Source organism: Spermophilus citellus (assembly GCF_964194105.1).
Source record: "Spermophilus citellus genome assembly, chromosome: 9".
NCBI classification, from domain to species: Eukaryota; Metazoa; Chordata; class Mammalia; order Rodentia; family Sciuridae; genus Spermophilus; species Spermophilus citellus.
The window spans coordinates 850,512-874,069 of NC_138191.1; the positions used below are offsets into that span (position 1 = coordinate 850,512).

Genomic DNA, 23,558 nt, shown 5'->3' on the forward strand with positions numbered 1-23,558 from the left:
TGGATTTGGCTGTTTTTCTTTTTTTATTTCTATCCGTTTTTGCTTTATGTATTTTGAAGTTTTATTGGGTATCTAAACATTTAGGATTATTATGTACCCTTGGTTGAAAAAGTGATCCTTTCATCAATATGAAATGACCCTTCTAAGACCTGGCAATACTTTCTGCTATGAAATCTGCTTTATCTGATATTTAGATAGGTATTCTACCTTTCTTTTTGATTCGTTTTGTTTTTCCATCCTTTTATTTAAACCTATTTGTATCTTGCTATTAAAGAGGGTTTCTCATAGGCAACATATGCATTAGTTGGGTTGCTTTTTTATCCAGCCTGATAGTCTCTGCTGAACAGTCTCTTGGCATGTTTAAACCTGGGATTAGCAATCTATAGCCCACAGTCAACCCAACTACTGCTTGCTTTTGTAAATTAGGCTTTATTGGAACGGAGCCAAGCCCATTCATTTATGTATTGTCAGTGGCTATCCCACACAGTGGCTGGGTTTGCTGACCCATGAATTAGGCTGTTTACATTTAATGTGATTATTGGAGTGGTTAGGTTTAAAACTACCATGTTGCTATGTGTTTTTATTTGTTCCATCTGTTCTCCATCCCCCCTTTTTTTAAACTGCTACTTTTGTGATTAATTGAGTGATTTTCTTGATTCCATTTAATCTCGTTTGTTAGCTTGTTATAACTCCTTTTTATTTTAGTATTTGCTCTTCAAGCATTCAAAAAATAACCACAGGGAATGAGAATTTCTTGGTTCTTTCACTGTGATTTTGTCTATCAGAATGTTACCTTTTTTGCTTCCAATAAATTAAAGTATATATATGCAATGACTCTATATAAAATAAACATGGAGTAGGTAGAGACTTTTATTTGCCTATGAGTAGTCAAAATAGATTTCCTATACATAGTTTAAAGTAAGACTAGAATTGTGTTTTTTAGAAACATTAACCTATAAGATGTGTCATAGTGATTAATTCATCATCTTTTTTGTTTTTCGGTACTGGGGATTTAATCCAGGGGTGCTTTACCCAGCTCATCATCTTAAATCGCTTTTTTAAATAATGATTATTACGATGCGTTAGTAGCTGGGTGCCATGGCACACACACGTAATCACAGCCTCTCTGGAGACTAAGGCAGCCTCACCAACTTTGCACAGCCCTAAGCAACTTAGTGAGACCCTGTCTCAAAATGTAAAATAAAAAGGGCTGGAGATGTGGCTCAGTGGTTTACAGCCCCTGGGTTCAATTCCTGATACAAAAAAAAAAAAAAAAAAAGCTCTAATGTAAAAGTTTGTGTCTCTGCAGGCAACCATCAACATTGTTTTTGATCGAGTTGGGAAAACGGATCCTGTCACAAGAGGCATTGAGATCACTGTGAATTACCTGGGGATTCAGTTTGATGTAAGAGTCCTGTCAAGATCTTGATCTGTTGGATTTCTTTGTTTTATCTGCTTTAACTTAACATTATTAAGATCCTAATGCTCATACTTCAGCCACTTGCTTCTACTTCTCTTCTTCTCCCTGTCCTTTATACAGGTTGGCCCAGTCACATGGCACATTTGTAAAGGCCATGGTCCTCTTTCTGAATGTAAAACCCTAAGTCGTGGCCGGCACCTACTGTTGTTGTGGGTGCTCACTATTCCACAGCCCTCCTCTGCTTCTCTGTAGCCAGCTACCACTTGGCCAGTTTCTCCTCGTCAAGATCCTTGTCTCTGATGCTTGATGAACTCTTCAAACTCACTTTTTATTTCACTGGTAGAAAATTAACTCCCAATTAGTGTTTCATGTTAGTAATGAAGTGATTTCTGCTGTAAGAAATTAATTAACGTGGCCGTCGGACTAAAGATGGTGTCACCTGTGCATGTTTTTTGTTGTTGTTTTTTATGTTTTTGTAGCTGTAGATGGACAGATGCCTTTGTTTTATTTGTTTTTATGTGGTGCTGAGGCTCAAACTCAGTGCCCCACACATGCTAGGCAAAGTGTCCTGCCCCTGAGCCCCAGCCCCAGCCCCGCCCCGCCCCACCCCATACTTGTGTTTTTTTTTTTTTTTAATTCATTCTACTTGTTTCGTAAAACCAGAGTCATAAACACGCTTTTGTCCCAGTTTAAGCTCAGTGTCTTTATTCATAGAAGAGTATATTTTACACTTGTGTGATTGGCCAGTAATTCAGACTGGTTAATACTTTTGGTAGTGAGACTGAGTCGTTTAGCTGCACTCTGACCCTAAAAACAGGCGTCACGATGTGCCAGGCTTCTGTTTCAGCAGTGTGCCCCAGGCCCGTGGGTAGCTGGACAGGACAGGGATGAGCTGGAGCAGACTGAGCACCAGTCCTTGAGAAATAGCTCCAAATGTGCACTGTTCTGATGATATGCCAATGGGTTTCCTTTTTGCATGATCTTTTAAGTGTGCTTTGCTGTTACTGCATATTTGTTTTCCTTGTTTAAATTTTGTTCTGGGCTAAGTTTTTAGAAATGTTTTTCCCGACATTACTTACTTGCTATGTACGTATTCCATCTGTAATTCATCTGTGTCCTCCATATTTCATGATGGTAAACAACAAGCTTTTTAAATGTTAGTAACAGCAGCTCTCCCTCACATACTTTTTAGAACTGAATCAAGCAATGCAGAAGGATGAAAAGATGTCATCATGTGATTCAACTGAAGTTCAGTTATTTCCTAAAGCATAGCTGAAAATGCCTATAAGTTCTTTTAATTTAAAAAGATTCTTTGAAGTTTTGTTTGATTAGAGGGCTATCATTCATAGATGTTAAAAACATCAAGCTCCTGTTCATTTCCTTTCGTTTATTTATTTATTTTGATATTTATTTTTTAGTTATAGGTGGACACAATACCTTTATTTATTTTTATGTGGTGCTGAGGCTGGAACCCAGTGCCTCACACATCCTAGGGAGTGCTCTGCGTCTGAGCCACAACCCGGCCAGTTATCTTTATCACTTTTTGTTCTTGCTTTCTTCTGTCCTTAAGATGTGATTCAGCCACAGTTTAGATACCCACTGCAGTCTCCCTGTGTTTTACTTAACACTTACTTGCCTTCTTCCCTCCCTTTTAAAAGAAGGAGCGGGTGGGGGTCAGGGCCTAATGACGTTCTCTCGGAGTCATAAGTGATCAAAATATCTTAGTTCTTAACCTCTCTCTGAACAGAGATTTAACCCATATTTTTTTTCCTCCTGTTATGGTGGCAGGTGAAGTTCTGGTCCCAACACATCTCCTTCATTCTGGTTGGAATAATCATTGTCACATCCATCAGAGGATTGCTGATCACTCTTACCAAGGTATATTGTATCACAGTATCAAAGGGTATTTATTTAACTGTGGCACCATGAAATAATGATACCTAATGATTTCTGCCTTCTGAAATCTGAATAGTATAAATTGATGACAGTATATGACATCATATACCAAGTGCAGGTAAGTCCCAAGGTAGTAGAATAAGGGTCTGTTTACTTGTATGTCACTGTTATTAATAATGGAACTTAGCACATGGTAGGTGTTTGGCAGATACTTGGCATAAATGAATGAGATATTTGAGGTTAGAATAATCATGAGAATCATTTATAAAGAAGATATGGAAGTAGGGAAGCAGAATGTTCTGTTGTTTCCTGGTCAACAGAGGAAGGCTTCATGGAGATAAAAGAGGGGACTCCTCTGACAACGTGTGTGGGGACCTCACTGTCCTCCTAGGAGAGCAAGGTCAGTGAGTGAAGAGAAGAGGCTGGGTCAGGAGAGGGTCTCCAGGCTTCTAGCCTGATTTGGGAAAGAGCTATGGAGCCTACTAATAAATGCAGATGTCCATTTTAATGTTTTGTAGGGATATTAAGGTCGGACGCATCACAGAGTTGTAAAGTTTGATAGCATAGGAATCCTCTCAAATATTTCATCACTTAAAACCACCAAGTACCTCAAGGGAAAGCTTGAGTTTTTGAGTCTCTTCTCACAGCCCTGGTCATCTGAACGTTCTGTGTAGGGTCGTGGCGTGCAGAGACACTGCTCAGAGGTCAACACCCCCCGTACAGTTAGTTCATAACAGCAGTTAGCATCCAGTCCCTCTTCCTCCCTCTCTTCACAGTTCTTCTACGCCATATCCAGCAGTAAATCCTCCAATGTCATTGTCCTGCTGTTGGCACAGATAATGGTGAGTGTCACGGGTAAGCTTCATGTCCACAGCTTCTTCTGACCTGTCCCTCAGTGCAGTGCCAGTGGAGCCTGGACTGATTGGTCTGGTGTTTCAGGGGATGTACTTTGTGTCCTCCGTGCTGCTGATCCGAATGAGCATGCCTCTGCAGTACCGCACCATCATCACGGAGGTCCTCGGGGAGCTGCAGTTCAACTTCTACCACCGGTGGTTTGATGTCATCTTCCTGGTCAGCGCCCTGTCCAGCATACTCTTCCTCTACTTGGCTCACAAACAGGCACCAGAGAAGCGTATGGCACCTTGAGCTCGTGCCTGTGAAGACTCTGAGAAGCAGTGGTGACAGTTTCCTAAGGGGAAAAACTACGGAGGGGACCAGCACCTCATGTTTTTAAACAAACAAGATGCCGTGGCAGGCTCTTTCCACCTCCAGCATATGCCTTCCTCCTCAGATGACGCTGTGCTCCTAAGGGGCCGAGCTAACACACAGGGAGCGCGGGTGGGGCACAGGGAACTGTGGCGGGGCTGTCGACGGCAGCCAGCCAAACACAGCCGTGTTTTCAGTCAAGGTTCACGTGGAGAAGGTGATGGCTTTCTCTTGAGGTGGTCATTAAAATCCAAGATTTTAACACTTTGGCCTGAGATTCCCTTTATCAGTCGCAGCTGGTGTTACATTTGTGCAATCTCATGTGAGTTAGCATCCCTCCCTCCTCCCCCAGCCCCTGCCCTATTGAAATAACCAAGAGTTCATCTGTTTTCTGGGGAAAAGATTAGTAGACAACTGAACGAGATTCTACCAAGAGAGACTTCAGGTTATGTTGCCATTTTTTTAATACTTTTTTAGTTGTAGATGGACATGATACCTTTATTTATTTATTATGTGGTGCTGAGGATCGAATTCAGTGCCTCACACGTGCCAGATGAGTGCGCTACCACTGAGCTATAACCCCAGCCCTATGTTGTTATCTTGATTTCTTTTAAAATTAATAGTAAGAGTGAGCCGGGCCCAGTGGCGCTCGCCTCTGTAATCCCTGTGGCTTGAGAGGCTGAGGCAGGAGGATCATGAGTTCAAAGCCAGCCTCAGCAACTTTGAGCAAAGTGCTAAGCAATTCAGTGAGACCTGGTCTCTAAAATACAAAAAAAGAACTGGGGATGTGGCTCAGTGGTTGAGTGTCCCTGAATCAATCGCTGGTACTCCCAAAAAAGAAGAGTCAGTACCCTACATTGAATTCAGGATGATATATCCCATGTCTTCCTTTTATTTGCCCCTCATGGTGTGAGGTAAAACAAGGAACTGCAGTAGTCACTTTCATATCCTAGGACTCCAGTTCTTTAAAGGTAGCTCTAAAAAATGTTTAGGATACTCAAATGCATCTTAAGACAATTATGAATGTTATCACTTTTATTATTAAGGTCTTATTCTATATTATCATGGTTTTAGAAGATCAAAGCATAAAAAGTTTGTCCAAAACAAAAGCACTACTAAGGTTACACCAGCTAATAGGGAGGTTTCAAGCATAGTCAAAAGGCATTTTAATAGTATTGATTCCAGCAACCACAGCATTTCTGTAAAAGCCTGATTTTAATCAGATCTGCTTAGATATTTTTATTTAGCAACTCTCACATATATAGATTATGAGGTTTTTTTTTTGTTTTTTTTTTTGTTTTTTTGTTTGTTTGTTTGTTTGTTTTTTTGGTGTTCAGGGAGCCTATAGGAGTAAGAGAATCATTAGAGAAATGGAGTTGAGTTGAAGCCTGGAGGAGATCACTTAAAAATGATGTGACTCCTGCCTTACATCTTCCTAAGAACCATAAATAAGCCACCTGCAAGAGCAGCCCCTAAGGCAAATGACAACAGCAGACGGTCACACAGGTGGAATGGAGACAGTCAGTGGAGGCAGCTCGTGGAGAAAGTCGATTCTGGACCCTGAGCAGTGTCGGCCAAAGGGGTCATTTCCGGCATCACATCTCTGTATCTTCAGAACTGGAAGAAGAGTGCGAGGCTGTACTGTGGGCCTGTGCAAAGACAACAGGGGATTTACAGATTGTGAATGTCAGGAGAGGGGTGGTTTATTCTAGAGTCACTTCTAGGAGACAGGTGATCTGAATCCTGCACTTGGCTTTGTTTCCAATTTGCTATTTGACACATTAACGCATTTCTTAACGTCGTATATTTTTCTCTTCTATAACACTAGCATAGAACTGTAATTAACCACCTATAGAGGAATTGTTAAGATAATTAGAATACTTATTAAGCTTTCTAGAATATAAGGTCAGTGTTTATTTTATGTTCATTAAAATGAGTATTTGTTATTTATTTCACCAATCAGTAGAATAGAAAAAAATATTGAATTCATCTTTTTTTTTTACTTTATTAAAGTACTGAGTTTATTTCATATATATATTTGTGTTCCCACCATTTCCATGTCTGACCACCACTATTACTAATAAATCATTATCATAACATCCCATAACACTTAAAAACCAAGCAAAGGTGGAGTTCCATCTTTAAAAACTAAACAGGCACTGCCAGGCACAGTGGCCCACACCTGTAATCCTAGAGGCTCGGAGGCTGAGGCAGGAGGATCACGAGTTCAGAGCCAGCCTCAGCAATGGCGAGGCCTAAGCAACTCAGTGAGACCCTGTCTCTAAATAAAATACAAAATAGGACGGGGGGTGTGGCTCAGTGGTCGAATGCCCTGAGTTCAATCCCCGTACCAAAAAAAAAAAAACCAGGATTTTGGACAACACATTTTTGGCAATGAAACCTGGACATTTACCAAACACAGTAGGGAAAGCTCTCACTTTGCATAATAAAAAGGACAGCCGGATACCAACTGTTACAGAAATGAAACAAGACAGAATTTTTTTTTTTTTTTTTTTTGGTTGTCAATGGACCTTTATTTACCTGTGGTGGTGAGAATCGAACCCAGTGCCTTACACATGCTAGGCCAGCTCTCTACCACTGAGCCCCAGCCCAGGCCTGAAGATGGAGACTGTTCACTCAGAGGCTTCCGCACTGCAGAGATCCTGAGTGGCCTCTGGTGGGTCACGCAGAGCATCTCACCTACCGATTCCACTGTGGGGAGACAGCCCTTTGTCCTGTGCTTGCTTGCATTTCTGCCTTAGCGGAGTTTTAGGAGTTCTCCCTGGTTTCTGCCTTAGCGTCTTCTGCAGAACCAGGCCCTTGGTGTTTTAGGAGTTCTTCCTGTTTTTTGAAGGACTCGACCTTTTGATCTTGGTGTTGTTGGTTGGGTTGGGGCTAGAGTGTCGCGTACAGATGTCTTCACTGGCGCTTTTTCCTCATCAAAATCGTCATCTGTCGTGTTCGACAGATGCAGCAAGTTTTCCTCTCTCCTGGGGAAGCTTGCTGCCACCTCCGGGCAGATGGCTTTCCAGGACGCTGAAGAGTCTCACCCTGCCCCTTCGTCTTCTGACGCTGCACCCTGCTCCGCAGCTACCAAGTGCTGCCCACTAATGTGCCCAGGCCTGGAGCCACACTGCAACCTGAAGACCTCAGGTGGGGATTTCAGGGCCCCAAGGGGGGCCGTTGGCCAGCATCACTTTCACCACAGGGCGTCACGATCCACTGCCCTGCCACACTGTGCAGTGCGCCCTTTGCACCAGCCCCTAAAGTGACTGTAACGTAACTGTGCCGTCATCGCTGTCCACCTTCAAGTGATGGTCTTCTTCAGCCTTGAGCTCAACCAAGAAGACAGTTCTGGGGCTCCGGGGCTCCGGTCCACATCTGCAGGCTCCTCATGGGGTGGCAGCACGCACTCCAGTGAGAGAGGGTGGAGGGAAGTAGGCGGAGTCGGGCCTTGTGCATTCAGCTCTGGAGTCCTCGCCTTGCCACAGTGTCTCGACGAACCTGGACCCTCGATGTGCTCTTGGACCTCAGATACTTAGGAGAGGAGAGTGAAGGGCGGAGGCGGGCTCAGGGGCAGAGCTCCTGCCTGGCATGTGGGAGGCACTGGGTTTGGTCCTCAGCACCACATTAAAAAATAATAAAGTTTTGTCCATCCACAAGTAAAAAATATTTTAATGAATTTACCTAATCCAGGTGTAAACAGAATGATGCTTAGTCTTTCCTAGTAATAAAACAATAACACCTGCCAATTATTTTCTCAAACTGTCCCCAACATCATTTTTGTGTTTACTGTGAGCAGATACTGGTTAAAGCACTTCAAGACCTGAGTATAATTCTGAGACAGTTCTAGAAATTATCCCTTTCTAATAGGTAGGAAACTGGGGACCAAGCAGGTGAACCCATCTACCCAGGACCACAAGTGACAGAACAGAATCTAGCGGAAAGTCTGCCTGTCCTGTGCCCCCCTGTGGTCCTGAAGCCGCGGCGCACTGTGGAAATGGGAGCTTGCCCTGCACACCTCCCTTCCACGGTCTCTTTGCTCTTCACCAGGTCTTCCAACATGAGGAAACAGTAGGAACAGACACCAGGTGACCTGTTAGGGGCTGTAAGGGACAAAAGGGAAGCGGAGCGTCACTCACTCGTTCTTTGGCCACGGGCGGGTTGTTCTCTGACGCTGCCCCTGGTTCTTCTGTGGAATCGGCAGCCAGTGGGTCAGCCATGGAGGACACAACAGGGACTTTGTTGGCCTGGAAGTAAGCATAGGCCTTCTTTCCACAGACCAGGAGCGTGACGCTCTTCCCACTGCCCTGGATCCTGTCCACCACCTTCTCATAGGGCTCCTCCAGCACATTCAGCCCATTCACCTCGATGACGATGTCCCCGTCCTCCAGCCCAGCCTCAGCAGCAGGGCCGCCCTCCTGCACCTGTGAGCACAAGTTCCGAGTTATCCATTGTAAGCGGGAAGAGGGGCACTTAGCCGTGTCACCTCTCCAGTTCTTTAATGCCTTTCCACTTCTGGAAGCTACGACTTCCACACTCAGGTGAGCAGTGTGGCCAGCTGGACGAAAATCGCGCTTTCTGTTCTGAAGGCTGTGGACGCCGTAGGTCCCCCTAGGAACCCCCCTCCCAGCTGGGGACCACAAGATGATGATGATCAGTCCTGTGGGGGAAGGCACTCTGCCAGGTGCACAGGGCTGACAGTGCAACAGGCAGGTGAGCTCACTGATGGAGACAGGTAGGTGGGACACAAGTTGGCACAGACGTGAGCTTCTGGTATGACTTACTCGGAGGGTGCAGGACTGTGAAAGTACTGAGCCCCGGTGAGATAAAAGTCTGCAGTGTACCATTTTTTTTCCTTTGTTTTTTGGGGTGGGGGAGGGGCCCAGAGATTGAACCCAGGGGTGCTTAACCACTGAGCCACGTCCCTAGCCATTTTTATTCATTTTGATACAGGGTCTCACTGAGTTGCTTAGGGCCTGGCTAAGTTGCTGAGGCTGCCTTTGAACTTGCCATCCTCCTGCCTGGAGGATGCAGTGAGCCACTGCATCTAGAAGTGTCACCGTTTTATTAAGCCATCAATGGGTGGAAGAAGCTAAGACTCTTCCAATTGTAACACTGTTCACTGGACGCTGGAATCAGATTACCTGTTTGATGAACGAGCCTGGCTGACCCTGAATTGCATTTAAGTGAAAACCATAGCCATTTTCATCTTTCATCAGTCTGCAGAGTTTAGGCCTGTGATCTGCTACTTCCTCAGTAGTATCTGGACTTGAGACTTCCAGAGGAACAGGGATAGAAGCTGGAGCCTCTTTGATAGAACCATTAGGTATTTCTTGACTTTGATAGTAGAAAAATGGAGAAAAATGAGCCTTTTGAAAATAGAGAAAAAATAGTTAAGTATGAATACTTACTCATCAGTAAATGTGCTTGTTTTATTTATAAGGTACCATACATGTACCACTCCTCTTCTGGATCCAACTAATTACAGGCTATAAAATTCTTCTAGTACCCAAGCCAGGAAAAGTATAAAAGAAGGTTGAGCACAGTTGTGGAATTACATGAACATATGCAGATGTGTATAAATATGAACCAAAAGCAGGATAGAATTCTGTACAAGAAGCCAAAAGGATGACCGTTGCTAGTACCTGGGGCAGTTTAGTGGTGGACACTTGCCTAGCATGCACAGCGCCCTGGATTTGCTGTCCAGCACCACCAAAAAAAAAAAAAAAGAATTTCTGTTTTCTCTTGACACCATGATACTGAGCCAGTCACCTTCAGTAAGATGGTCATTAGAGCTCCTCAGACACGTTACAGTAAAACACAGCACACTGGCGACTCAGACGCCAGAAGACCCTGTGTGCACGGTGACAACCTGGGAAGGTGTCACATGATGGACAGCAGTCCCTCTCCACCTCTTGCCATGTGCCGCCCTCCTGGGTGCCGGGTTCTGCTGTGTGGGTTTTACTGTCATGGTTCTGACTGCTCGCGGGCACTCCTGTTATGCCACACTCCCACCCAGGATTCAACCAAGGCACTCTTAACCGCTGAGCCACAGCTAGCCTTTTTTTTTTTTTTAAGTGTATTTAGAGCTGGGTCTCGCTGAATTGCTCAGGACCTCACTAATTTACTGAGGCTGGCTTTGAACTGGAGACCCTCCTGCCTCAGCCTCCTGAGCCCCTGGGATTACAGACATGTGCCACCGCGCCCGGTACTCCCTGCCATCTTTAAATACTTGTGATCCATCTCAACTACCAGACCGCACATGTGAAGAAAGCAATGTTGGTCTTGGACACAGAAGCACAGGACAGGAAACAGACATTGTTTAATAGAACTAAGAGCTTCATTAGCTGGTGTTTTAGGAAGGCTGATGTGGGTGTGGTCTAACCTAGATCAGAAGTTACCTGGCTGCCTGCAAAGGCCCAGGACGTTTGTTAGGCAACGGACAGGAAGTGAGCCAACGGAAGGCGAGCACAGTGTGCGCTCCACCCCAGTCGCACTGGAGCCTCCTGGCTAAAATCAGATGTTTGGTCCTCTGGTTTCTCATCTGTCTTACTAACCACAAAACCGCACCTCCTTCCTGAGAGTGGTACCAGCACAGAACCTCCTCATCCCCAATTCAACAACCCTAGACCTATCAGTGACACATTTGCAAATGTTCCACACCAGAGACTCTTTATCAGAGTGCCTCATCATATACCAAAATATCTCCAGGAGCGCAACATGAACAAGCAGATCAACTCTCCCAGGAGCAGTCCATCTCTGGGCAAATGACAGGGACCTTTAACACTTAGTTTCATTCATTCTTCTTTGAGTCTTTGGTTATCTAGTATGTGCCAGGAACTGAATAGGTTTTCACATATTCACCGATACCTCTCAGAAGACCCACCACCTACCTCAACCTCTCAGCTTACTTTGGAGAGCTGGGCCGCCACCTTTTTAGAGCAGAGTTCTCTTTTATATGAACCAAAGAAGAATAAAGTAACATTTAAGCATTCTATGATCGTTCTGAAAGGTTAAGAAGAGTCAGAAAGGACCAGATGGCAGGATCCCTAGAACAGTGAGTGGTCGGCTGACTTCAGCCTTAGTCACAAGGCGGTGGCTTCCAGAGTCTCTCCCCTAATTACCAACTGGCCCAGGGTAGGGTTCTCCTCAGAACTGCACATAATATGGACTTAGCCTAAATATCAACTCACTCGACCCTGTGACAGCCCTTCGCAGTAACTACCCCACCTTCTAACTAAGGAGACTGAGGCCTGAAGAAGGTAACTTGTCCAGGGTACTAGTAGTTCAAGGGTGGTCTTATGCCAGCACAAGGAGGTAGCTACCTCCAGAAGCCACGTCCGTAACTTTGTGGTGGGGGTGTTTCCGCAGCACCAGGCATCAACAGGACCTCATGCAAGCCAGACAAGCACTTGCATGTAACCACCTTTTTTGGGAGGGGGCAGCTTTTTGGAGCGTCACTAAAGCAGATCTCACCATCTCGTATTCATACCATATTAATCATGCCTTCCAGCCAGCTAGTCATCCATCACTGCTTTATGTCCTTTATGGGTTCTCTTTGTTTCATTCCAGATTTAATAAAATAGGGTAGGAACAAGCAGCCTGCCACTGGAAACCTCTGTCCACAGTGACATTGTTCCAGGATCGAGTATTCTTTGGGTACAGTTGTTCAACTAAAAACCCACTGACATCTGTCATTCGGTCTATTATTTGATCTTGTTTACAAAAACATCTTGAAATACTTCATCTATGTGTCAAGGAGGAGGGTGATAAAATGAATCGAAAGACCAAGAACTTGGAGTGGATTACTGGCTTCAGTCCTAGCTGGGTGACTATAGCAAGTCACTTCCTCTCAGCTTCAGTGTCCTCCTATGTAAAAATATCATCTCCATTCTATTCCTCCTCCTGTACCGTTTATGTGCCCTTAGGCGTTTCTACTGTCTATCATGTAAGAACAAGAACCATTTTTCTTATTCATCTTTATGACCAACCCCTAGCAAAGCAGATGGTACTTAAGCCCCCAGATTTCTATTAAATTAGCCTCAACCCTAATTATTTTGATAAAATAAATGTGTTTTAAAACATGCAAACAGTAACTGTTAGAATGATAGTTGTTAAAGGAGAAGTAAGATTAATTTGATACAACTTGGTCCTGCTAAATCTGTTCCAAACTGTTTGATAATCTTTTCTGGGCTTTTACATAAGATCGATGGAACTTAAAATTCAATTATTTTCTGTTTGGGGGAGTTGGGGGGGTCTGTGTCTCTCTCTCTCTCTCTCTCTCTCTCTCTCTCTCTTTCTCTCTCTCTCTCTCTCTCCAGGCTTATGTTCTCCATAGATCATCTTGGTTGGCAAGAGTCGTTCTGTAGTGTATTCACAAATTCTTTCAAGATCTTCGGTCCAAGGACTTAGAACCCTCCAGTGTTCCCCAAGCATTTTCATATCAGTACCAATGTGAGCCTCAGTTCCGCTCAGCGATGCTCATCCCCTCCTTCCAGCCCAGCGTTTGAGAGCAGGAGTGGTGGCCCAACCCTGACTCATGAGACGGGCCTGTGTTGCTCACCAGTCTGTAAATGCTCTCCGTCTCCTTGTCGACCACCAGCAGTGAAGTCTGGTCCCCGCCCTTTTTAATCATTTCCACCACACTGTCATGATCCAGGTTTTCCACAGACTCCCCGTTGACAGCAACTACCAGGTCATTGGTCTTCAAGCCAGCTGCCTCTGCTGGACTTCCGGAATCTATGTCCTTGATGATCTGACCTATCCTCCCCCCACAAAAAGATAAAATTATCAGAAAAGCCCCTAAAACAAAAACTGGGAGTTCAAAGCCCTGATGAACTAAAAAATAAATTTAAAAAAAAAAGACTCGAATGAAATAAAAGGTGTGCGGAGTACAACTAGTGTCCCTCCCTCCGCATCCAGGAGGCCTGTGAGCACCCTGTCTGGGTTCTTTTCCTGCTTAGGACACCGGGGAACAAACCCAGCCCTTAGCAAGGAAAGGGCTCAAGGGTTAAAGGTCATGTTAATACAAGACTGGCCCTGGATCTCGGCAGAGGAGCAGGCTGAAGAGGAAGTCAGAGGGGGTGCTGGGACCCGTGAATCTTACACCAAGTTGAGCCCTGAGCGTCAGGCCCCTGGCAACCGCACTGGGTCTGAAGAGCGCAGCGTGTGCACCTAGGGAAGGAGCAGACCCCGCGGGATCTCACTCTTACTGTCCCTCACACTAGTTTTAACAAGTTCCGTTCCTCCTTCCCAGAGAGCTTTTTGGAGGTACTCGGCAACTCTCTCCTAGATCCTTCAAATATGGTACATTCAAATCAAAACTCACTTCTGCCCACTTTGGGATCCCAACGCCGGCCTCCCGGGTGACCCAGAAGCTGACCTAGCTACGCCTCCTGTTCTGGGCCGTTTCCGACCTAGACCTGGTGGGCCTCTGGGGTCTGGCGGGCCTCTAGGCTGGACTGGGATGATCAGTAGGTCACACTGCGGGGCCCTGCTCCTGGTGACTCGCCTTTCCGCTCCGGGCTTGCCTTCAGATAGAACCCGTAGCCATGGCTGCCCCTCTTCATCTCCACCAGTCGGGGCTGACGAGGCAGGAGTTCCAAGCTGGCTGCCTCCCTCTTGAATGGTGTCTCCTGCTCACGGTGCCGCTTGTCAGTCTCTCTGTCCACAAGCAGGAACACGACACGGCTCCCCGACTTCCTCACCTGCAGCACACACGGGAAGCCAGCCTCAGTCCCCAAGAACAAGGCTGGGAGGAAGAGGCTCCTCTGGGGGCAGTCTCCACAGCCCACGGAGTGGCCACTCCAGCCTCCGCTGGCGGGGATGCTGCGCCCGCTTTGTCCTCTCTCCACCTCTAGGGTTGTTCCTCCTTCATCAAGGAGGACTTCACCAACACGGTCCACCGGACCCACAAAACCCACAAAGGCAGGTGGGGGAAGGCCCCCACAGGAGTTTGGAAAAGAAAGAAAGCAGGGTCCACTTGGAAGGCCATTCACCAAGAGGAGAGAAGGCCGGTCCAGCTCAAGAGTCCAGGTGACCTCAGAGGAGACCCCTGTCCCCGTGGGTCCTGGACACTTTACAGCGTCCCCTCTCCGTAGCTTCACTCTCCTGTGGTTTGTTACCCACAGTCAACTGCAGGCCAGAAACCCTGAACGGAGACTCCCAGGAGTATTTCCTAGGTTCTGGATGGCATGACCTTCTAAGATGGAGTCCCCTGCCATTGCCCCGCACCTGCCCAGGACAGGAATCATCCCTTGTCCACCATATCCACGCCGTGCACACTGTCCACACTACCTGTCCCTTAGTCACATGACCACCATCTGGAAATAGCAGATGGTCCTGAACCTGATAGATTCTATGTTTTTTCCTGCACTCACACACTTATGATAAAGTCTGGTTTATAAATTAAGCGTAGTGATTAATAAGTAACAAAAGTTATTTAAAACATAGGCACTGCGTTTCTGGAATTTTCTATTTAATCACTTCAGGTGACCACAGGTGACCAGCACAGGAAGTGGAAGTGTGTGAGGAGGAGAACTGTGCAAACCGGATCCCAGACAGAAGCTGCAGGGTTCTTCAGACTCTAGGTGAGAGCCCAGGTGAGGTTCCAGTTCCAAAGCCCTGCAGTAGCCCTGCTGGGCCACGGGCGAGTCTCTCCACCCCAGGGTCCATCTCTCAGAAACCTACCCGCCACCCGCCTGCCACCCCTTCCAGTGAGAGGGAGGGACAGACGCCCTGGGTCTACCTTCTCCACCACCTCCTCGTGGCCGGCCGCCTCCACGTTCTCTCCATTTACTTCAATCAGGTGGTCGTCAGCCAGGACGCCGGCTCTCATGGCCACACCCTGGGGGGTGAGATCAGTCACGTACACTCCCTTTTTACCTGGAAGAGAGCGGGGCAGGAACCCGTCGCACAGAGAAGCTGGGGTCCCCTGGAAAAGGCTCTCCTCCCAGGGACGCGACAGCAGAGCTTCCAACTTCAGAGCTCGCTCACGTGACCCTCAGGGGCTGACCTAGAATCCGTCACGGCTCCCAGCACTAAGGTGGACATGGTCACACTTAGCAGGTGTCTGTTCATTTTAACAGAAATCTGAGCCCGACTAAGTCTCAGGTAGCAATGGCCCCTAGAACCAGAAAATGCTTCATCGTTGCGTCCCTCTCTTGGCATTTGTGGAATGAGGAGGCATCTGCTCCGTCTCCTCCTCTGTGGGTGGCACTATCACCACCATCACCTACCAGTGGAGGGAGGGAAAGCACAGTGCGTTTGCATGGGGCGAGTGGGGTGCCAGTTAACAAGCGTCAGTCCTTCCAAGGTACTGAGATCTCACAATTAACACGGCATGAGACCCTCTCACTCCACTCACGATCACCAAGAATACAGGTCACTACAAATGGTGGCGAGGATGGGGGGGAAAGGCACACTCCTACATGGCTGGTGGGACTGCAAATGGGTGCAACCACTCTGGAAAGCAGGATGGAGATTCCTCAGAAAACTTGGAATGGAACCAACATTTGACCTAATTATCCTACTCCTTGGTGTATACCCAAAGGTCTTAAAAGCAGCACACTACAGGGACAGAGGCACATCAAGGTTTTCAGCAGCTCAATTTACAACAGCTAAGCTAGGGAACCAGCCTGGGTGTCCTTCAACAGATGAACGGATAAAGAAAGTGTGGTGTGTGTATACACAGTGGAATTCACTCCGCCGTCAAGAAGAATGAGGTGATGGCATTTGCCAGTAAATGGATGGAACTGGAGACTGTTGTGCTAAGTGAAGTCAGCCAGCCCCCCAAATCAAAGGTCAATATGCTCTCTGTTAGGTGGATGCTAACTCACAATATTGAGGGATAGAAGTTCACGGGATGAGACAGAGGGGAATGAAGGGAAGGGAGGGGCATGGGAAGAGGAAAGACAGTGGAACGAGTCACACACAACTTTCCTGTGTTCACATGGGAATACACGACCCGTGTCACACCACGTCGTGTACAACCACAAGAACAGGAATTATGCTTCATGCACGTATAATGTCAAAACACATTCTGTCACTTATAAATTAAAACAATAAAAAATTAAAAATGAAAATGTTAAGAGCTACTAATATTTCCATGTAGGCAAAGAGTCGCTTTAGGTGACTGTATGAATTACATATCAGGAAAACTGGAACCGCGTGTCCCGAGGCACTTGACATTTCTCCTGGTACCTTTATATACCTCTGCGTTTCTATGAAAACATCTTCCCCTCCGGGTACTGGTCAGTCCGCACCTCTGAAATGACGGAGATAGCATCTGCATGCTCCCTGAGGGCCAAGGCTTCTCAGGTATGTGGCCAGCGTCAGGGACACACCTCAGAACAGTGGGGGCGGAGCTGCGGACAGGATCTGCCTACCCCAGGCCCTCAGCCACAGTCACCATGTCGGGCATTGACACCTGCTCCAGAATTTGCTGAATAATGACCGCCCCGGCCCCGCTGCCCAAAGCTCCCCGACAGGCGGCTGTGGGAAGGCCCTCCTGTCCTGCCTCCCTCCACCTTCACCCCAGACGCTGGAGGATAACAAAGCAGCATCAGCCCACCACCCTCTGGCCTCAAAGGGCCGTCAAGCTGGCCAGTGGTGGGGAACCAGAGTGCAGGGCCCCCACCAGCCCTCCCTGGTGTCCGCGTGATGACCCTCGCTGCACAACAGAGCCAGGGGGACCTCGGGGAGCACTGACGAGACAGTCAAACGGGAAGAGTCATCGGCCAACAGAGAACCTGCTGGAAGGGGCTCTCCGTGTCCTGCCGTGAGCTCACCTTGGACAGTCTTCAGGGAGAAGCCATAGCTGCTGCCCTCCTTCACCAGGTAGCAGAGCCGCGGCCGGGCGCACGGCCCCGCCGTCCCGCTCACCACAGGGGCCAGGGTCGCGGCGTCCGAGCCCCGCTCCTCCGGGCTCCGGCCCAGCTCTTGCAAGTCCACCCGTTTTTTGATGGCTTTCTCGTAGGACTCTCCGTCCAGAACCAGTAAAGTCACTGCATTCCCGCTCTTCCGGACCAGATCCACCACCTGGGAAGAGGAGGGGCTGGCACATCCGTAGCCCTTCCACGGCTCCCCGCCCGCCGGCCCCGGGCAGACCAGCTGGGCTCTGGCACCAGACAGCTCCTCGAGGGCCGGCTTCCCAGGGAGAAATGCCCACTGGGCACAGTGTGGGTTACTAGGGGACTTGGGGGCCAACATCACTGATACCTCCTTGCCAGCGGCTGCTGGGGAAGAACCAAGTCCTGCTGGCCCGAATCACACCCCGCAGAGCTGTGGCGGCTGGAGAGACCCTGAGAACCCGCCTCACCCACCTGCACATGCTCCTTCTTGTCCACAAAGGTGCCATTGATCCTAAGAACTCTGTCTCCGTCCAGGAGACCGGCCTTCTCTGCTGGGCTACCCTTCTCAACCACGCGGACCAGGTGGCCGTCCGTGTCCTTCTCGATTCGCAGGAAGAAGCCGTAGCTTTGCCCTTCTTCTTTGGACAGTCGGCATTCCCGGGGGTTGAAGGCGGAGGCCATTTCTGTGGTGAAAAAAACAAACGGGCAAAGAGAGTTGAACTGGATCAGAACCTTGTTCTCCAATCCCAGGCTTCTCTTCTCCACCTCTGTTCTCCACGTCCCCGCGCGGCCACACTGGGTGTCCAGGACATCACCACCAGGACTTGCTGTTCTCCAAGCAGCACTTTCCTCTGGAGTCTCAGACAGGGCCACTGGGTACTGGACACAGAGGTTTCCCTTTCATCAGCCCAACCAGACCCCTTCTTGTCCCTCACCTAAAGAAATCAAGTCCAATACCTGACTCAGAATTCTCAAGAGCAGACCAGCCACATCCATCCAGATGTGTGGGAGCCCATCAGGGCTCAGGTGATAAGGACAGACCCCTGGACAAGACAGGGAGGACCTGAGCGCATTCCTATACGGTGGACACTCACCCAGAGGGAGACTTAGAGCCACAGGGGGACAGCAAAGGGTCTGGGAACGGCGGGAGGAATGAAGAGCAGCTTCCGGGAGAATGGCTCTTCCACGAAGAGGAAGGTCAGTGGGAGTCCTTGAGAGGACCTCAGACAATGACACAGTCGGCCCAGAGCCACCTGGCCATGTGGTGGCCCCAGAGCCGCCTGGCCATGTGGTGGCCCTAGAGCCGCCTGGCCATGTGGTGGCCCCAGAGCCGCCTGGCCATGTGGTGCCGCAACAGAGACGGTGCAACAGGCCCCAGGGTGACAGTCCCTCGGCAGGAATGAGAGAGAGGCCCCGTGGCCAGATCAGATCCTCCCTCCTGAGGTGGCTCCTCCTCCCATCTGTCCTGTCCCCCTCTTCCCATGGCAGGACCAGGATTGGAGCCCTGAGAAGGGGCCAGGCCCTCTCAGCTGGGAGCAGCTTGGAGGTCATTCCCCATTTTTTCATAAAAATGAAAGACAAAAATCGATAGAGCTGTGCACCGTGTCCCACGTCTATCATCCCAGCCACTCGGGAGGCTGAGGCAGGAGGATCGCAAGTTCAAATCCAGCCTCAGCAACAGTGAGGCACTAAGCAACTCGGTGAGACCCTGTCTCTAATAAAACACAAACAGGGCAGGGGATGTGGCTCAGTGGTCATGGGCCCCTGAGTTCAATCCCCAATACCAAAAAAAAAAAAAAAAAGACATTCGCCGTGGGAGACAGTGACACAGTGTCGGCCTCATGCTCCGAGCGCAGCCCTTCCTGCTCTGGCCTGAATTTTTAACTTTTTGTAGATGTCAATGGACACAAGCCATTATTTTGTTTGTGTTTATGTGGTGCTGAGGATCGACCTAGGGCCTCCCACAAGCTAGGAAAGCTCTGCCCTGAGCCCCAGCAACCCGACTGGGGCTTATTTTGAAACATGTTTTTCTCCCTCTCCCAGCCAACCTGGGGTGGGGGGCATGAATTCAGGGTGGCCTTGTTCCCTTCCTGGAAATAGGTATCAGTCCTGAGCACCATGGGAATGAAGCAGTTGGAACCTAGGGGTGGCCCAGAGGGCTGAGAAATTAGTCTCCCCATACAGCAAGTGGATGAAAGCCCAGATAAAAAGCCCTGATACCTAGCCTTTAATGGCCTTTTCCACCCTCTGTTCCTACGATGGGCAGAGCCACAGCCTCATGTTTCTCCCTTGGTAGAAAAGCAATAAAACTTTTTACGGATTCCTCAAAAGAAAGGTAGGTGGGGCGGAGGAGTGGTCAGGACAAGTGTGAACAACTACCAGGGCTCTTACCCACCGATGCTTCCTGCCAGTGCCCCTCTAACAGTGCTCCTCTAACAGTGCTCCTCTAACACCGCCCCTCTAACACCGCCCCTCTAACAGTGCTCCTCTAACAGTGCCCCTCTAACAGTGCTCCTCTAACAGTGCCCCTCTAACACCGCCCCTCTAACACCGCCCCTCTAACAGTGCCCCTCTAAGAGTGCCCCTCTAAGAGTGCCCCTCTAAGAGTGCCCCTCTAACACCGCCCCTCTAACAGTGCTCCTCTAACAGTGCCCCTCTAACAGTGCTCCTCTAACACCGCCCCTCTAACACCGCCCCTCTAACACTGCCCCTCTAACACCGCCCCTCTAACAGTGCTCCTCTAACAGTGCTCCTCTAACAGTGCCCCTCTAACACTGCCCCTCTAACACCGCCCCTCTAACAGTGCCCTCTAACAGTGCTCCTCTAACAGTGCTCCTCTAACAGTGCCCCTCTAACAGTGCCCCTCTAACACTGCCCCTCTAACACCGCCCCTCTAACACCGCCCCTCTAACAGTGCTCCTCTAACAGTGCTCCTCTAACAGTGCCCCTCTAACAGTGCCCCTCTAACACTGCCCCTCTAACACTGCCCCTCTAACACCGCCCCTCTAACAGTGCTCCTCTAACAGTGCTCCTCTAACAGTGCCCCTCTAACACTGCCCCTCTAACACCGCCCCTCTAACAGTGCCCCTCTAACAGTGCCCCTCTAACAGTGCCCCTCTAACAGTGCTCCTCTAACAGTGCTCCTCTAACAGTGCCCCTCTAACACTGCCCCTCTAACACCGCCCCTCTAACAGTGCCCTCTAACAGTGCTCCTCTAACAGTGCTCCTCTAACAGTGCCCCTCTAACAGTGCCCCTCTAACACTGCCCCTCTAACACCGCCCCTCTAACACCGCCCCTCTAACAGTGCTCCTCTAACAGTGCTCCTCTAACAGTGCCCCTCTAACAGTGCCCCTCTAACACTGCCCCTCTAACACTGCCCCTCTAACACCGCCCCTCTAACAGTGCTCCTCTAACAGTGCTCCTCTAACAGTGCCCCTCTAACACTGCCCCTCTAACACCGCCCCTCTAACAGTGCCCCTCTAACAGTGCTCCTCTAACAGTGCTCCTCTAACAGTGCCCCTCTAACAGTGCCCCTCTAACACTGCCCCTCTAACACCGCCCCTCTAACAGTGCTCCTCTAACAGTGCTCCTCTAACAGTGCCCCTCTAACACTGCCCCTCTAACACCGCCCCTCTAACAGTGCTCCTCTAACACTGCCCCTCTAACAGTGCCCCTCTAACAGTGCCCCTCTAACACCGCCCCTCTAACAGTGCCCCTCTAACACCGCCCCTCTAACAGTGCCCCTCTAACAGTGCCCCTCTAACAGTGCCCCTCTAACAGTGCCCCTCTAACACCGCCCCTCTAACAGTGCTCCTCTAACACCGCCCCTCTAACAGTGCCCCTCTAACACCGCCCCTCTAACAGTGCCCCTCTAACACCGCCCCTCTAACAGTGCCCCTCTAACAGTGCTCCTCTAACAGTGCTCCTCTAACAGTGCCCCTCTAACACCGCCCCTCTAACAGTGCTCCTCTAACAGTGCTCCTCTAACAGTGCCCCTCTAACACTGCCCCTCTAACAGTGCCCCTCTAACAGTGCCCCTCTAACAGTGCTCCTCTAACAGTACCCCTCTAACAGTGCTCCTCTAACAGTGCCCCTCTAACAGTGCCCCTCTAACACCGCCCCTCTAACACCGCCCCTCTAACAGTGCCCCTCTAACAGTGCCCCTCTAACAGTGCCCCTCTAACAGTGCCCCTCTAACAGTGCCCCTCTAACACTGCCCCTCTAACAGTACCCCTCTAACAGTGCCCCTCTAACACCGCCCCTCTAACACCGCCCCTCTAACAGTGCCCCTCTAACAGTGCCCCTCTAACACTGCCCCTCTAACACCGCCCCTCTAACAGTACCCCTCTAACAGTGCCCCTCTAACACCGCCCCTCTAACAGTACCCCTCTAACAGTGCCCCTCTAACACCGCCCCTCTAACACCGCCCCTCTAACAGTGCTCCTCTAACAGTGCTCCTCTAACAGTGCCCCTCTAACACTGCCCCTCTAACACCGCCCCTCTAACAGTGCCCCTCTAACAGTGCCCCTCTAACAGTGCTCCTCTAACAGTGCCCCTCTAACAGTGCTCCTCTAACACTGCTCCTCTAACAGTGCCCCTCTAACAGTGCCCCTCTAACACTGCCCCTCTAACACCGCCCCTCTAACAGTGCTCCTCTAACAGTACCCCTCTAACAGTGCCCCTCTAACACCGCCCCTCTAACACCGCCCCTCTAACAGTGCTCCTCTAACAGTGCTCCTCTAACAGTGCCCCTCTAACACTGCCCCTCTAACACCGCCCCTCTAACAGTGCCCCTCTAACAGTGCCCCTCTAACAGTGCTCCTCTAACACCGCCCCTCTAACAGTGCTCCTCTAACAGTGCCCCTCTAACAGTGCCCCTCTAACAGTACCCCTCTAACACTGCCCCTCTAACAGTGCCCCTCTAACAGTGCCCCTCTAACACTGCTCCTCTAACAGTACCCCTCTAACAGTGCCCCTCTAACACTGCCCCTCTAACACCGCCCCTCTAACAGTGCCCCTCTAACAGTGCCCCTCTAACACTGCCCCTCTAACAGTGCCCCTCTAACAGTACCCCTCTAACACTGCCCCTCTAACAGTGCCCCTCTAACAGTGCCCCTCTAACACTGCTCCTCTAACAGTGCTCCTCTAACACCGCCCCTCTAACAGTACCCCTCTAACAGTGCCCCTCTAACACTGCTCCTCTAACAGTGCCCCTCTAACACTGCCCCTCTAACAGTGCCCCTCTAACAGTGCCCCTCTAACACTGCTCCTCTAACAGTGCCCCTCTAACACTGCCCCTCTAACAGTGCCCCTCTAACAGTGCCCCTCTAACACTGCTCCTCTAACAGTGCCCCTCTAACACTGCCCCTCTAACAGTGCCCCTCTAACAGTGCCCCTCTAACACTGCCCCTCTAACAGTGCCCCTCTAACAGTGCCCCTCTAACACTGCTCCTCTAACAGTGCTCCTCTAACACTGCCCCTCTAACAGTGCCCCTCTAACAGTGCCCCTCTAACACTGCTCCTCTAACAGTGCCCCTCTAACACTGCCCCTCTAACAGTGCCCCTCTAACAGTGCCCCTCTAACACTGCCCCTCTAACAGTGCCCCTCTAACAGTGCCCCTCTAACACTGCCCCTCTAACAGTGCCCCTCTAACAGTGCCCCTCTAACACTGCCCCTCTAACAGTGCCCCTCTAACAGTGCCCCTCTAACACTGCCCCTCTAACAGTGCCCCTCTAACAGTGCCCCTCTAACACTGCCCCTCTAACAGTGCCCCTCTAACAGTGCCCCTCTAACACTGCCCCTCTAACAGTGCCCCTCTAACAGTGCTCCTCTAACACTGCCCCTCTAACAGTGCCCCTCTAACACTGCCCCTCTAACAGTGCCCCTCTAACACTGCCCCTCTAACACTGCCCCTCTAACAGTGCCCCTCTAACACTGCTCCTCTAACAGTACCCCTCTAACAGTGCCCCTCTAACACTGCCCCTCTAACACCGCCCCTCTAACAGTGCCCCTCTAACAGTGCCCCTCTAACACTGCCCCTCTAACAGTGCCCCTCTAACAGTACCCCTCTAACACTGCCCCTCTAACACTGCCCCTCTAACAGTACCCCTCTAACAGTGCCCCTCTAACACTGCCCCTCTAACACTGCCCCTCTAACAGTGCCCCTCTAACAGTGCCCCT

General features: G+C 49.4%; 2 protein-coding genes across 2 annotated transcripts in view; one reads left to right on the top strand and one right to left on the bottom strand.

Annotated features, from left to right (window-relative positions):
- The window catches only part of LOC308655774 (Golgi pH regulator), a 40,700-nt gene extending 35,914 nt beyond the window's left edge, over window positions 1-4,786 (top strand). Inside the window, exons 11-14 of the mRNA XM_081306040.1 lie at window positions 1,310-1,405; window positions 3,209-3,298; window positions 4,093-4,158; window positions 4,256-4,786. Of these exons, the coding sequence (XP_081162166.1) occupies window positions 1,310-1,405; window positions 3,209-3,298; window positions 4,093-4,158; window positions 4,256-4,462 (459 nt within the window). The 3' untranslated portion in view covers window positions 4,463-4,786. The remainder of the gene's footprint in view (window positions 1-1,309; window positions 1,406-3,208; window positions 3,299-4,092; window positions 4,159-4,255) is intronic.
- Window positions 4,787-4,935: 149 nt separating this feature from the next.
- On the bottom strand, window positions 4,936-18,057 carry PDZK1 (PDZ domain containing 1; the record flags this gene model as incomplete). Its single annotated transcript, XM_081306039.1, has 8 exons — window positions 4,936-6,171; window positions 8,665-8,949; window positions 9,670-9,894; window positions 13,089-13,285; window positions 14,037-14,232; window positions 15,273-15,409; window positions 17,314-17,563; window positions 17,848-18,057. 8 exons carry the CDS (start codon window positions 18,055-18,057, stop codon window positions 6,118-6,120), a joined length of 1,554 nt encoding a protein of 517 aa, XP_081162165.1. The 3' UTR covers window positions 4,936-6,117.
- Window positions 18,058-23,558: the final 5,501 nt, after the last annotated feature.